Consider the following 13,888-nt stretch of genomic DNA (forward strand, 5'->3'; position numbering starts at 1 on the left):
TTGTGGGTCAACATCTCGCCACAGACTGACAATTTGGAAAACAACTTCAGAGTCCGGAGCAACTTGGACCTGAAAAGAGGAAACCAAAAGTGTTTGTTTCAACGATAGTGTTCTCAGAATCAGAATCACTTTATTAAATTTAAAAGGGGGAAATTACTTTTTGTTACAGCAGCTCCTACTCCAAGTGAACCAGTGCTCAGAACAAAGAGCAATGTAGGCAATAAGAATATGTAAGAAAAGATATATAACTATATGTACAAGTGAACAGGCATTCTGAGTTGTTGATCTATAGCACTGAATATGAGGCAGTGCACAGTGGGAAATTATTGCACATGGTGACTCCAGAGTCCAATAAATCCACAAAACTTTTTAAAGAAAATTCAAAATATAAAGAAGGCCACTGAAATATGAATCAGCAACATTAAGGGGGTTTAATTCAGGAGAACCCTTGTGCTATGTAGCGACATTCCTTTTTTATGTTATTATATTTATCACTATCATGGTTTATCTGAACTATAAGTCTCTGTTAGTTTTCATAGATTAAAAGCAGAAAAAACATAAGGAACCTTTGATAAGTAATGTCTTTTGGAGGGTCTTTTCAGATGGAGGCGGCAGCAAGCTGTGCGAGGATGGATTTAGTACCGTGTCAAGTTAACTTCACACCCATAGTCACACATAATGACAGTAACAGCAGAATGGTGCTCAACAGCGTGCTATTTTCAGTGTTTTTGTCCATCAGACAAGACCAAATGGAAGATGTTGTCCATGTAAAACACTAAACAGCCATTACGGTTTCCAAGTGGCTTCAAGCCTGATGTAGTCACACAGAGGGGGTTCAAAAATAGCCTCGGCTCTGTTTTTTGAGGATGAATGACAGAAATTAAAAAAAAAAAAAAAAAGAAAGAAAGAAGAAATGCATAATAGTGATGAGTGTCTTCATAAGATTGTAAATGTCAAAACTTAAAAGGTGAATGTGAATGGAAAAACTGCCTTAACTCATTTTGGAAAAACACAAAAATTTAAATAATGCGTGCAATAATGTGCAAATGGCAGTGAAAAGCTTTCAGCGAACACAAATGTTCCGTAATGTTTCACAATAAATCGACTGAATTTCTGTCGACTGAAACACTAGAGGTTCTCCAGAGTGAAATATGACTGAATATACTGTTCAACGATTCAAGCCCATCTAATAAAAGCCTCCATTCGATGGAAGCTATTTAAGGGAAACACACACAGGAAGAGACGAGTAGCGATGTGGCGACAAAAGACCACGACATGTTAATGAAACCTAGCCTGTCGTGACCTACCTACGTTTAGTTAAAAACTTTTTAAGGCTTTATACTGTCTGGGGTGAGCTGTTAGGTTCTTTAAACCAACATTTGTTTACATTTTATTAGTCTTATAAATAGATGAATGAAGTGATTGTCTGCCATGGTTCTCAGGCAACATTTTGAGTTTGGGTCATGTATTGAGTCATGTTAAGCTAATGTTCGAATGCTAACATGCTAAACTTTGTGGCACAGCTCAGCTACGCCTCATTCGTTAGCATGTGAGCAGCTTGTTTAGATGGAAATTAACTATTTCTACACACAACAAAGCAGATGTCTCTCTTTCATTTTCACAAAATTCTGCACGCTACACAACACAAGTCATGACTCATATCAGATTTTCGGTTAATGACTGAGCCTTTTCAGAAGGGTGCACCCTTGTGGATTATGTTGGGTCACACTATTCCCTGCTTAGGCGGTGACGTGGGTAAACAATGCCCTCGCTTCCAGCTTTAAGCGGAGCTGCTGCCATTATTCGGGAAAGGCAGTCTCGTGGATGAGCCATGAAAACAACTTGTTGTTACGGCTGGAGTATTACGGCAAAAGCCCCACAGACCGATTCCCTCTAGGTCCTTAAAACCCAAGGCAGACAGGAGATGTTTTTATCTAACTGCCCGACAGTTGCTCACTAGAAATCTGTCTGACCCTCAGTGCCATCTGTTTTTCTCTCTTCAATTGACAAAATCTTTTGTTTGGTTACCTTTTGCTCTTTCCTATCATCGCAGTCTCTTTTAAACCAATTCACGCTGTCTGTGATTTTTTTCCTCTTTTGTGTCGAGTGGATTTCAAGGGGATGCTTAACAATTGTTCTTCACCTTAAGCGTGAGAATCGATTTGTGATCTATTGGCTTTGTCACGATACACCAGTCCTTGCCTATCACGCAACAAGGACAGCACATTTACGGCCTTGGGCTAGCCTGGGCTTCCTGCTTGTGTCATCAGTATTAAGTGGCTACGGAGGAACATGGTGCTTCTGATTTGGTTACGCAGAACAGAGAACATAAGGAAATCACTGTGGACACACAAAAATAAGAGTTTTTCCATTTAATCTTTTCCCTAAATATTAAAAAATAACAAAAAAAAAACACGCTGACACAATATGCATCATTATAAGTTGATGAGTTAGAGTCCTTAGGGTAGTTCCTTCCTTTTCATCACAACCCTGTGGACCAATGAATGACTCACAGCACGTTGCAAACAATTTATACCCACTCTTTATTATGTCAGCCGAATTGTGTTTTTTCAATTAAATCACATGCTGAGCTCATTATGGTATCAATGTGTCTCACGGTCCGTACGGTAAAGACCTCGCTGTACCCTCTGACGGTTTAGCAGTAAGTATGTTTACATGATTACAGGGCAGGCTGCTTAGCGCCACGCCCCAGCCTCTTGTTAAACCCAGGGAGAGCATTGAGAGGGGTGACATACAACACACACACAAGCATGCACAGACCCACCCACAATGGCCCTTGTTATAAACTCAAGGGAGGGGTGGGGACCAGGGGAATAGGAGAAAGAGCCACTCGTAGGTGGAAGTGGACTCGGAGAAAATAAAGAAAGCAAAGATTACCCACTTGCCAGGGTCAGACAAGAACATTTGTCCTGACATATTAACCCAATTTGCAAAGAAGTAGGACTACCTCGCGCCTCAAAATAAACCATACGTGTTTAGGTTCAAGTCTTTTTCCGGCCTTTGTCACTCAGTGTGGAGGTTAAGTCTTCACTGTTAAAACACGACATGGCTGTTTGTATTTCTTTTCCCTGTCTTGTCCAGCCGTGAAGCTACTCAAACACTCGTAAAAGGCACAAAGACAAAGTGCACCCTTTATCCACGATTCCCCACATTTCTAACCAGGCTATTGTAGCAATGGGCTGTTTTTTAGAGAACATTTCCATCAGCAGGGGTAAGAAGGCAAAAAAACTGGGTATTCTTTCTTTGGTCATTTTGATTTACGCTACTCACTAAAAAAATTGGGCATTTTGATGAATGGCAGGAAGGCTTCTTGACACCTTCTGCAAGAACAGTCAGTACAAGGTTCTCTGGAGTTATTCAATGATTTTTCTGTATATAAAAACCGAAATCAGGTCACGCATGGACTTCGGGTACGAAGCTTTTCAAAATTAGTAGTTTGTCTTCCAGGGGAGGTGCAGCCTCCAAGGTGAGGGCAATTTGAATCTCCTTTCACTGACAGAGCTGTGTAGAGGGTGTCAGAAACTCTACACTGAGCACTTGAGGTGAGGCGCTTTCTACTTCACGAAGGCAGAAAATTTGCCGGTCCGTGGCGTATTGTAATCAAGTAACTGTGCTTGGACCAGGCTGAATGCTGCAAATTGTTTTAAAGGGCTTGGTCTTCACAAAGAAGCCAGGAGGCAAAATGGTACATTTTTGTTTGCCTACTGGCTGACATTCTCTCTTTCTCTCCTCTCTCTCTCCTCGGACAACCACACGAAGGGGAAAAACGTTTTTTTATTTTTTATTCCTTGTCCTCTTGTTATTATGAAGTAATGCTTTGAAGCTGACTATTATCTCAACTGAATTCAAAAGATGCCCATTAAAATCCTCATTAATACTTTGTGTTATATGTTTATTGCGACTGCACTCACAGTCCAGATTGCATTGACCAGACCAGTCGTACAAATATCCCATTAAAAGTAAGTCTTTAATTAATTCAATTCGGTTCAGCTGCAGACAGGAAAGAGGAGCGGCAACAACAAAGAAATCCACAGTTGACGGGGACCTCTTCCACTACTGTATTCCTTATTCTCACATATGAATGACCACGGAACGGGAATAAAAAACAAACAATGGCCCTGACCTTGTCTAGGTGTCTCCATGGAGACGAGGCCTCGCCATAAAACATTCCCCACTGTGTGCGACTGACAGGCAAACCCCGCTGAAGACATGCTGAACAAGTTCGGAGGCTAAGAAAGACACATCCTGCAGGGTGTAAACTCTCACTTCCACTAACCAGATATGTCCATCTGCACGTGCATGGATCCATTTATAAACATGCTTGAATGCAGCACTCGCTTTATCATTGCTGACAAAGAAACAAATACTGAAATAATAAGCAATGCAGTGTTTATGAGACAATATGAAATCACAAACCTTATGTAAACATCAGTTTTAATCAGTCCTATTTAAGGTGCCACAACAGGGCTCAGCTGTCCATTGTAAGCTGGGTGAACTCAGTAGTGAGTTAAAAATGTCCTCTCAGGTGTCATCACGAGGTCGAGCGACCATCTTTATCACTGCAAGGCTAAACATAGCTTTACGTAGCTTATAGTTAGCCGCCTCTTAACGAGGGGTCTCTCATCTCTGGGATGGAAAATACCAAATACCCTCTGTCTGAAGCTAAGTTTGTCCTCAGACATCTGCTCAGAAGCTATATACAAACAACTCGCTTACTACCCGACATTTATTCTCAATACACTCACAATTTACGAGGAAGGAAACAACACTAAAGAGCAAATGGCACTCAAAGAGCTGGTATCATCCAACATCGTGTCCTTATTGAAAAGAAGAAATAATAAACCACAAGTCTGAAAAGTACATCAAGGAGAGGTCAAGTGGGGTCAGGTGTGGTATTTAAAGTGAGTGGATTTGAGTAAAAAACAGTTTTGTGTAAATTATCGTCATCAAAGCAGACAAGATTTTTCAAGGCAACCAACGAAATCCCACCAAAAAACATTTTCAGAGACATAAAGATGAGGTTAGCGCCAGTGGCAATATCTTTCATGACACATCATTGTGTGACAATACAGTTATAAGAAAGGACTAAAAACACACAAAGCCACTTGCTAGGGATCTTTAGAGACTGTTTTTCATCTTTAATCTGCCTGGTTGTTCATTTGGTCTTTAACTTGACAAAGCATGATCCATTCATAGAGTCCATGACAACACTGGTTGGGCTCGTTTCTTCTTCTTCACTTGCTTCAACCTGCATCCCCACTTTGTGTTCGGCAACAATTAAGCTGCCAAAATAAAACCACAATCACAATCATTAAATCTAATTTTGCGATTACAGTTTGGGGGTAAAATGATCATTTTATATCACTCATCATGACCTTGACTGAATAAACACCAGAGTCAATTAATATAATTCGTAAATCCACCTCACTACACATCTGACCTGTATACTACTCACTCAAGGACAAGAAAAGCCCTTTGAGCGTAACAGGCAACAGGTGGTTCATGAAAGGTAGCGGCCGGATCCCCGGAGGATGTCAGTGGGGGGAGCAGAGAGAAAGAGAGCAGGTGGCCGGAGACTTAACCTGAGCTAAACTCCATCCAATGAGCTCATCTCCTCGGGCTTAAACAGCTTCAAGTTGTCTGCTTTCTGCCCGGACAGCCAGATCTGAGCACTCCCACCCAGTCAGCCAAGTCAGCCACAAGCGCCCTGCTAATCTGTCTGAGCACAACTTGTTGACCATATGGCCTTTGCCTGTCTACTGTCTCACAAACAAATTAATCAGTACGCAGGGTATTTATGAAGAGGCGGTGTGTTGTTTGCATGCGCATACAGTATCTGCATATATATGCTGTGTGTGATGGCTACGGCGGAGGTGACAGCTTAGGAAAACAGACTCAGCCTCCCGCATACTATAATCTCACCACAGCCTTGTGTTGACATGATCTACCTCTCTATATCCCCTCCATTCATGTCGGGGCAGTCCAGGTAAGCCCAGGGGTAAAAAGCAGAATAAATACACTAATCCTTTGTGCTTTCATTCAGATTGAAACTCATAGAGACTCTTTGGGCAGGATACAGCCTGAACCGCACTAGTTGGGAATACAATCAACACAAGCTGAACAGGAGATACATAAATAGACCTCTTCTGCCTGAGGTTCAGTTGAGCTGGAGACAATAACAAAGCCTTGTTACGGAGGCTGTGTCAGCAACATATCCACCTTACTGGTGTTATGCTCTAATCCCCTGAGTCCAAGCCTATTTTAATGATGTCATGGCAGGCAAGAAGTGCTGATGTTGTCCTTAAGACTCCTTGTAATTAAATTACTTCTGAGAAGACAGACAAACAAGTCAGATCCGAATGCCCACAGGTAATAAGTCGCTAGTGTTGTCGAGTAACATCCTTCAATGTCCCGAGAAAACACTTCTTATTACGCACGTGCATGACAAATGTTTCCCTCCAGCACTCGTCACTTTTATGCCAAGGCAAACCTGCGTCACTGTGTCAGCTGCTGCTACTTTTATTTTCCTGTTTCGGTTAAAAAAAAAAAAAAAAACCCCACCAGCACCAACATGTCCGCAAAGTAGCCTACACTGAGCCAGGAGACGACACAGCAGGTACAGTGCTCATTATCATTTGCAATATCATCATCATCACCATTGCACATTCTGCTAAAAGGTCTCCAAGAGGGACCAGTTCAGAAGCAAGGCCTGATGGTAAATATGGCCCTTGTGGGGCTTGGATAGCAAAGGAAGGTCACATGCTAATGTTGTGCAGATAAAGTCCAGATATCTACTAAGGCCACAACAGCTAATCAATATTCAGTTCATTCAGAAACGTCCCTGCGAGGGCTTTACGCTAATGGAATTAAAATTAAAATTAGCATAACGGCTCAATTCAAAAGCTGATTAGTTGCCAAATCAATCAGGAAGCCAAGATGAGTGAATGGAGCCAAGCACGAGGCTATTAGAGTTGTTTTCATATGTCAAAATACTAGCACATGGAAATTTATGGCACGTTCAAGTGTCATTCCATAATAGATCATTACAGCAGCAGCTAATCTTCATTATCAATTAGTTGACAGATTTTCCCCTTAGGTTAATGACAGTTGTTACTGACATGCTGTTCAGTAACAACTGTTATTAACCTAAGGGGATCGATTTAGAGAAATAACAGAAATAACAGTGGAGTTGCATTGAAGGTAATGGAGCTGATAAAGACAAAGAAAATAATAACTAAATATCTGATTGATTGCTCAACAGTTGCTTCATTTACATGGACACGAGTTTTCCATTAATAACTTGAATAATCAGCCCAATCATAATTAAAATACCTTGTATAACTCCCTCACTCAGAACAGACCGGCCCAATTGAGGAATGTGCTGTAAAGCTATGACAGTTCATTTAATATTAGCTTCTACTAATCAGGTGTACACCACTGTTTTTCTCTTGTTTGAGAATAAATACATTGTTTTGGTGTATGAATTTAGCCACATGAGGGAAACATTGTGTGCGGTGAGAAAGATGCTGACAGAAGATGCTCAAACAGGTGTTTGAAAAGATGAGTGAAGCCAGAATAGATGTGGACAGCCGTGATGAAAACGTGGCTCCATCTTCTCCTGTTACGTGAATTTAATGCTGTCAATATAGTTTGGGTTTTATTTCCACCAAAACCAGATTGTGCATGTCAAAAAAGTTCTATTGTCACTGATTTTAGTTCATGAAACACATCTTTACAGACCATTTATTTAGTGAATAGTTATGTGGGGAACTTGATGTAAATGAGGTAAAATAAGCTAATCCTTTAATTTATTCCAGTTACAAGAGAAGGGTGCTAATAACTGGTGCTTTATTTTTTAAAAAATAATTTCTTAATGACAGGAAATGATTAAATATGAATTCTTTATGAGTTCTCCTGCTTCCTAGACACACTAAAAGACTGAACAACCATCAGTCTTGCAGCTGCTGAATTCCAATTAAATTCAAGGCATTCGCTATGGTGAAGCTTTGAGACCTATGGAAGAATTTGCTTTCAATCAGCTGGCAGAAAGGTCACTCTCTTTGCTACGGGTCTGACTCACCTAGCATTTAGTTACAAATGAAATGTGACATTTGAGCTTTACAAATGAGTTGTTTGTTAAAAAGGAGCTGCTGGAACCACAAAGGTCCCTCCTTGCAGATATCTTATCTGTGCAGCCTCGCGATGGGCAGGAAGCAGGTTTTGAAAAGGAGACAGCAGACCTTTCACACACAAGCAGACGCACACGCACACACGGACACACACGGTGACCCCGTGACTCACTCAGACACAGATCGATAGTGTGAAGGGCGGCCATCTCACCTGGTCGTCCACTCTGTGGGCCACGATCGTGGCCACCTCCTCCTGCTCAGCATCGCTGAGGGGTCGGATCCTCAAGGCAACCTGCGGCACACACAGTGAATCCGGTCACCCTTCAATGTGAGCGGCAGACACATTGAATTTGCAGAAATTATTGGTTGGAAAGTGAATTGAACACCTCGATGTGGAGAAATGACATTGGTAGCACACAACAGTGCTCCGTATCTCTGACGGTAAATGAGTTTCTACTCGTAAAGGATGCATTGCCGATGTTTGGTGCAGTTTTATCAAGGCTGGGCTCAGACTACATGCTAGACTTGCTCTAAGCTGAATGAAAGTGAAATACAAGAGGAAAAACAGGTGTCTTTGTCGGCTGCAGTATGTGTTTTCCTCAAACAGAAACATTATATGTGATTGAAGACGGTGAGTAATATTTCCCCGAGCAGCTCTCGGGTAACTTTGTAAAGTCCTAACAAAATAATCACTGAAGATGTTCTCAGGATTATCTATTGAACAGAAAGCAGAGTATGAAACACTAAAAAAAGAAAGAGACCTCTTTCCCTAACAACCCAAATTTGAGGAGATGCAGAACAAAAAGCTGCATGAGTAGGCTTTTAAATGTCAAGCATGGGATAAAAGATGTTTTTCTGTTCTACTTGACAATAAGGAAGAATCACATTAAGAGCTGTCATAAAGTCCCGGGTTTAAACAAATCCTTCGCTGCCTTTTTCTGTGTAAATTCTGCATATTACTCATCAATTCAAAATTGTTCTTGGATGCACATATGAGCATGAATACTTTATGTGTGTTTTACCTCTGTGTCACACTGGTGTGTCGTGAACGTAGCATGTTGCCCAGAGCATGCTGGGATGAGCTTAAATAGATAAACACACTAATTTGCCGGTGCATTAGACACATGAGTAAAAACGAATGCATTCTGATTTAACCGTCCAGAACAATCTTAGCTAAATTAAGTCATGGTAGTTTTTTTTTTAAAATAACAAAGACAGTTGTTCATTTAACTGTTTTTTCATTTGAAAGCTGTGGTTACAAGGACTATTCAACTGAATTGTGTTATGCCGGCACATGTTTCTATTATTTTGACAAGCCCATTTTATTCAAAATAACATGGCATCACAAACCACATCCTCCAAAATGACCATACAGTTGAATTACCACCTTTCTGGTGCAGCTTCAGCACGTTCAACTGGATAGTATAACACGGGATTTAGTGCCGGACTGTCACAATAGAATGCATCTGTTTGACTAACGGAACCTAAAGGGAACCTAATGTTTTGGCAAGCGAGCGTAGTAGGACGAATGGATTACGAACTAATTTTATTCCTAATCCCAGCCTTAGTCACTTCCCGGGCTTGATTAAAGCCAATGTCTTCTGCAAAAATAAGAAACAGTACTGAGGATGTGCACATTCAGAGTTATCCTACCATTATTCTGTGCGCGTCTGTATGATTTAATGTCATCACAGGTCGGTAGAACGGCTTTAAATGGGACACAGAAACAGAAAACAACAGTAAACGCGCTGCATCCACAGACATATGCAACTAGTGAGAAATGTGCCATCTATATTGGTCATGTTTACACACAGTTATTTTTATTATAATTAATAATAATAGCAATGCTTTTCCACATTAGTTTCGCCAATACAGTGAGACTGGATCAATAGGGTCCCCCTCTCTGTCAACACCCTGCAGAAAGTGCATTACAAGAGGCCAGGCAACTGAAACAGCCACTTCAATAATTCAGGTATGGACTGCAGAACACAGTGCAGGGAGTGTAAGGGAAAATTGAACATAACACCAACAATGGGCGCTGTTTGGAATGACAAGAAGATTGGAGAGCTGCCTTACTTCAGGTACACCTGCACAATCTGCTGCACTCTAGTCAATATGGTTCAATTTAAAGATGATGGCCGCATTTATTCCTTTGAATAAATGTTTTTTTTTTTTTTTTTTTTTTTAGCACTGAGGACATAATAGATGATGGGGTTGTATTAATGGCCAACATCAGGACCCCTTCACGTACAGCGCAACGCCACCTTTTATATGAGCTCAAAAATAAACAGAAACAGGAAAGTACGGGCGTCATAAAAGTATCTGAGTGAACGGGGGCGGCAGGTGAAGTGGAACGGTGCAACTATTTCCCTGAGTTATACTAAGAATCACATTAAATAAAAGGGATAGACTGTAGTTTGAACTCACGGTTAGTTGGTGGTCCTTTGATTCCCCCGTGTCCTTCATGGTCACTTTCGGTCAGGCAGGGTGGAAGATAGTGAGCATCAATAGCAGACGGGGAGCCGGACCATCCTGCTCCGTGTCGGTACCTGCATGTCTCCTCTTCCTCCAAAAAAAAAAAAAAAAAAAAGACACCTGCAGCACACTCAACAACTCACTGCCTAATGCTCAGGCTCTTCTTAATGTCAACAGCCGAGCCGACAACCTCTCGTCGTGTCCTTTTCACTTAACGACCTGGAGCCGAGTTACTCTCTCTTCCTCGGGCTGTCCTTCAAACGCTCCTCCGCTGGGTCTCCGCCTCCTCCAACCGAGAGTAATTTACACGGTGAAACTGAAAAGAGTGAAGAGCAGCTCCGGCTCCAGCGGCACACCACCTGCTACAGACATATTCACTTCGTCGTGTGTCCTCCTCGCTGCCCCGCTGCTAACGTCGGTTTGTTCGTGCGCGCGTGCGCTCGTGCGTGTTTGTGTACGCGAGTGTCGTCCCTGGAGATCCGCGGATCACCGGCGGGGTGTATCAAGTCAGCCACTGGAAACAATGGGAACTTCCGACTATGAAATAAAACCGCAACTCTGTTTGTTTGCTGCTGTACTGTAAAACAAAAAATAATAAAATAAAAATAAAACGTATCTCTCTCTTTAAAAAAAAAAAAAAAAAGTTCACGACATTTAGAATAAAAAATAACATTAACTTAATACAGATACTCCCATTCAGTTTACAACAAACGTTTGTTTATTTTTCATTAAAACCTAAAAGTTAACTTAGTTAGCCGTTGACCTGTAGCATGAAGTGTTTTAATAGCATAGAAACTCTCCTAACAACGGTATTTAAAAAATATTAAGGATATAAACATCCACTTTATGTTTGAGGATCAATACAAAGATGGCTGCCCTGGGTTGCCTGGATACCGCTCACTGCTACGGAAAGTCATACATGGCACACTTTTTATTCGTATTTTATTATTCAGATTTTTATTTATTTATTTCTTATCTAAAAAAACAAAACATTTTCGATTTAAATTATCCAGAGTTAATGGGGGGTTGTAAGAGATGACTTAAAAAAATGACTTTCTGAATTTTTCAGTTTACGGGAACATTTGTGTTATGAATGTATGCTAATATTTACAGTTGGATTGAGATCAAAGGTAAAACAGCTTCAACGAGAGGCACTTTCTGCGGCACTATGCTGACATCTGCTGGAACAAAAACGAAATCACCTTTTCTAGAGCTTCAATTTAAGAGAATTTAAAGGTCAAGCTCAATGTTAAGGATAATTTGTGGATAAAATCACATAAAATAGACGGCTAGATAGGTTAATGCCTTAAAGGTATTGAGAGACTTCAGGGCTCAGAATGGGTCTGGGCTAAAATAGTAGCTTATATGATAGATAATTGTGCTTTTAAAAGGATTAAGTCAAACACATCCAATAAATAAATGAAGAAAATCAAGTTGTACTCAAAGGTTGTTTATTCAACTCACAGTTAGCCCCTCACATTTGGGGTCGCACACAAAATTAAGCACCACCCTCAGTGCCTGTACAGTGTAACATGCTTAAAGAAACAAAAAAAAAGAAAGAAAAGCATTAACAAATGCCACTGCATGTATTAAAACCTACAGAAAATAAATCGTTGTTAGTCAATACAAACAGGAACTGTTTGGATAGTTTGATGTGATGAAAATAATTACCTGAATATTCTCATTAGTTAAAGCAGCACAGCTTCCCACATCATCATGATAGAAACTTTTGTTATTTGCTGGATTAGAGACACGGAGAATTTGGATTAATGGGCTTTTAAGAAAATACAAAACAAAGTGATCCTGTGCGATGCTGTCACACAAAACTAGAAAATATATATATAAAAAAATGGCACACTGTTTAAACAAAATAAAATCAGACTAAGACAACAGTCTGTTATTGTACAATTTATTTACAAAAGCCGTGGTCTAAAGGTAGTCTTCTCTCCAGAGAGTTAGAAACAAAGCTTCACTCTTTCCATGTGTGTCTGTGTGAGTATGCAAATAAATTATACCTCACGATTACCTCCTGCTGTGTGCCACCAGTGCTGGGCTTGTGCTTCACATATACCGAGCATGAAGCATAATACACAGATAAAACAATATGGCACGCTTACATTGTGTTCACATTTTCCTCTTTGGAGACCTGAATGTTAAAAGTAACACGCATTTCCATTTCAAAAGCTAAATGGGTTCAATCCGTTTCAAAGTTCAACGTCGGGTGAGAAAGGAGCCCGACCGATTAGGAGCAAGTTAAATTTAGCGTGGTTTCGGACAGAAATGTCATTTAAAACACGGAGAGGACAAAAGTGGATATGGTTTCATTGGTCTGCGCCGGCTGTGGTCCTGAACTAACGAGATGTAGCACACCGTCCGCTGCGACGCTCAGAAACCGCCCCCTGTCCTCTCGAGGGGCGGGTGGCGCCGTTTTCCTCCTCCTCCTCCTCCTCCTCCTCCTCCGGGCGAATAAAGAAGTCTATGCTCGGAAGTCGTTTCCAAAGTGTCTGCTCTGTTCCTCGGTCATGGACAGATAGGTGGCCCTCATACTGGGGGAGTACTGTGGAGGAAAGACGAACACAAAGACACGTGCAGAGGGTATTAGAAGCACGTTCTGTGAGCTGACAGGGAGGTTTCACAGTTCACGGCCTGATCTGATTAATTGTAATAGAAGAAACACAGCTTAAAGGAATGGTTCACAGAAAAACTGCCTTTTCACCATCAAATTCTAGCTTCTGCTGCACTGACATGCCACCCTGATATCGCTGAAGCTTTGCAGAGAACAAAAGATTGTGTCAACTTGGATTCACAGCGGTTTTAATGGATTCCAAACAACTCCTACAGCAGCGCAATCCACTTCTCAGCGGTTCATCTACGCACTCGTTATTGTGCAGCAGTCGCAAGTGATAACAGCCGAATTGTGATTTCGAGTTTTGTTTGCATATTCCATCACGAAATAGCTTCTGTCTGAAATTAAAATCTGCCAGAAAGGCACTCGAAGCAAAAAAGATTTCAAACAATTAACAGCTCCAATTGCAACGGCTGTGCACCCAAGCCGGCGGCAGCTGCCATCCACAACGAAGGGGCAAGCTGCAAACATTTAAATGTCACCTTTCATGCTTACAGCTGCTGAGTATTTGATGGTAAAAACACAGACTTTCAGTGGATCATACCTGTGTGACTACCCGCTGATGCTTCACTCATTAAATACAGATTCATGTTAAACACTTCCCATATAAAATTAACCTACAGTAAAAACTGTAGAA

General features: G+C 41.1%; 2 protein-coding genes across 7 annotated transcripts in view; both read right to left on the minus strand.

Annotated features, from left to right (window-relative positions):
* kif19 (kinesin family member 19) overlaps positions 1 to 11,381 on the minus strand; it is a 32,614-nt gene extending 21,233 nt beyond the window's left edge. For 2 of the 4 annotated variants that reach the window (XM_047608352.1, XM_047608351.1), the window contains exons 1-3: positions 10,578 to 11,381; positions 9,804 to 9,857; positions 8,362 to 8,442 (exon numbers count right to left, since the gene is read on the minus strand). In XM_047608352.1, coding sequence (XP_047464308.1) covers positions 8,362 to 8,442; positions 9,804 to 9,857; positions 10,578 to 10,616 — 174 coding nt within the window. In that variant the 5' untranslated portion in view covers positions 10,617 to 11,381. The remainder of the gene's footprint in view (positions 1 to 8,361; positions 8,443 to 9,803; positions 9,858 to 10,577) is intronic. The other 2 variants (XM_047608354.1, XM_047608353.1) reach the window with 2 other exon arrangements.
* A 678-nt stretch (positions 11,382 to 12,059) lies between these two features.
* Positions 12,060 to 13,888, minus strand: part of ttyh2 (tweety family member 2) — a 61,973-nt gene continuing 60,144 nt past the window's right edge. For all 3 annotated transcript variants that reach the window (XM_047609067.1, XM_047609065.1, XM_047609064.1), the window contains one exon: positions 12,060 to 13,182. In XM_047609067.1, the coding sequence (XP_047465023.1) occupies positions 13,102 to 13,182 (81 nt within the window). In that variant the 3' untranslated portion in view covers positions 12,060 to 13,101. The remainder of the gene's footprint in view (positions 13,183 to 13,888) is intronic.

Source organism: Mugil cephalus, chromosome 16 (genome assembly GCF_022458985.1).
Source record: "Mugil cephalus isolate CIBA_MC_2020 chromosome 16, CIBA_Mcephalus_1.1, whole genome shotgun sequence".
Taxonomy (NCBI): domain Eukaryota; kingdom Metazoa; phylum Chordata; class Actinopteri; order Mugiliformes; family Mugilidae; genus Mugil; species Mugil cephalus.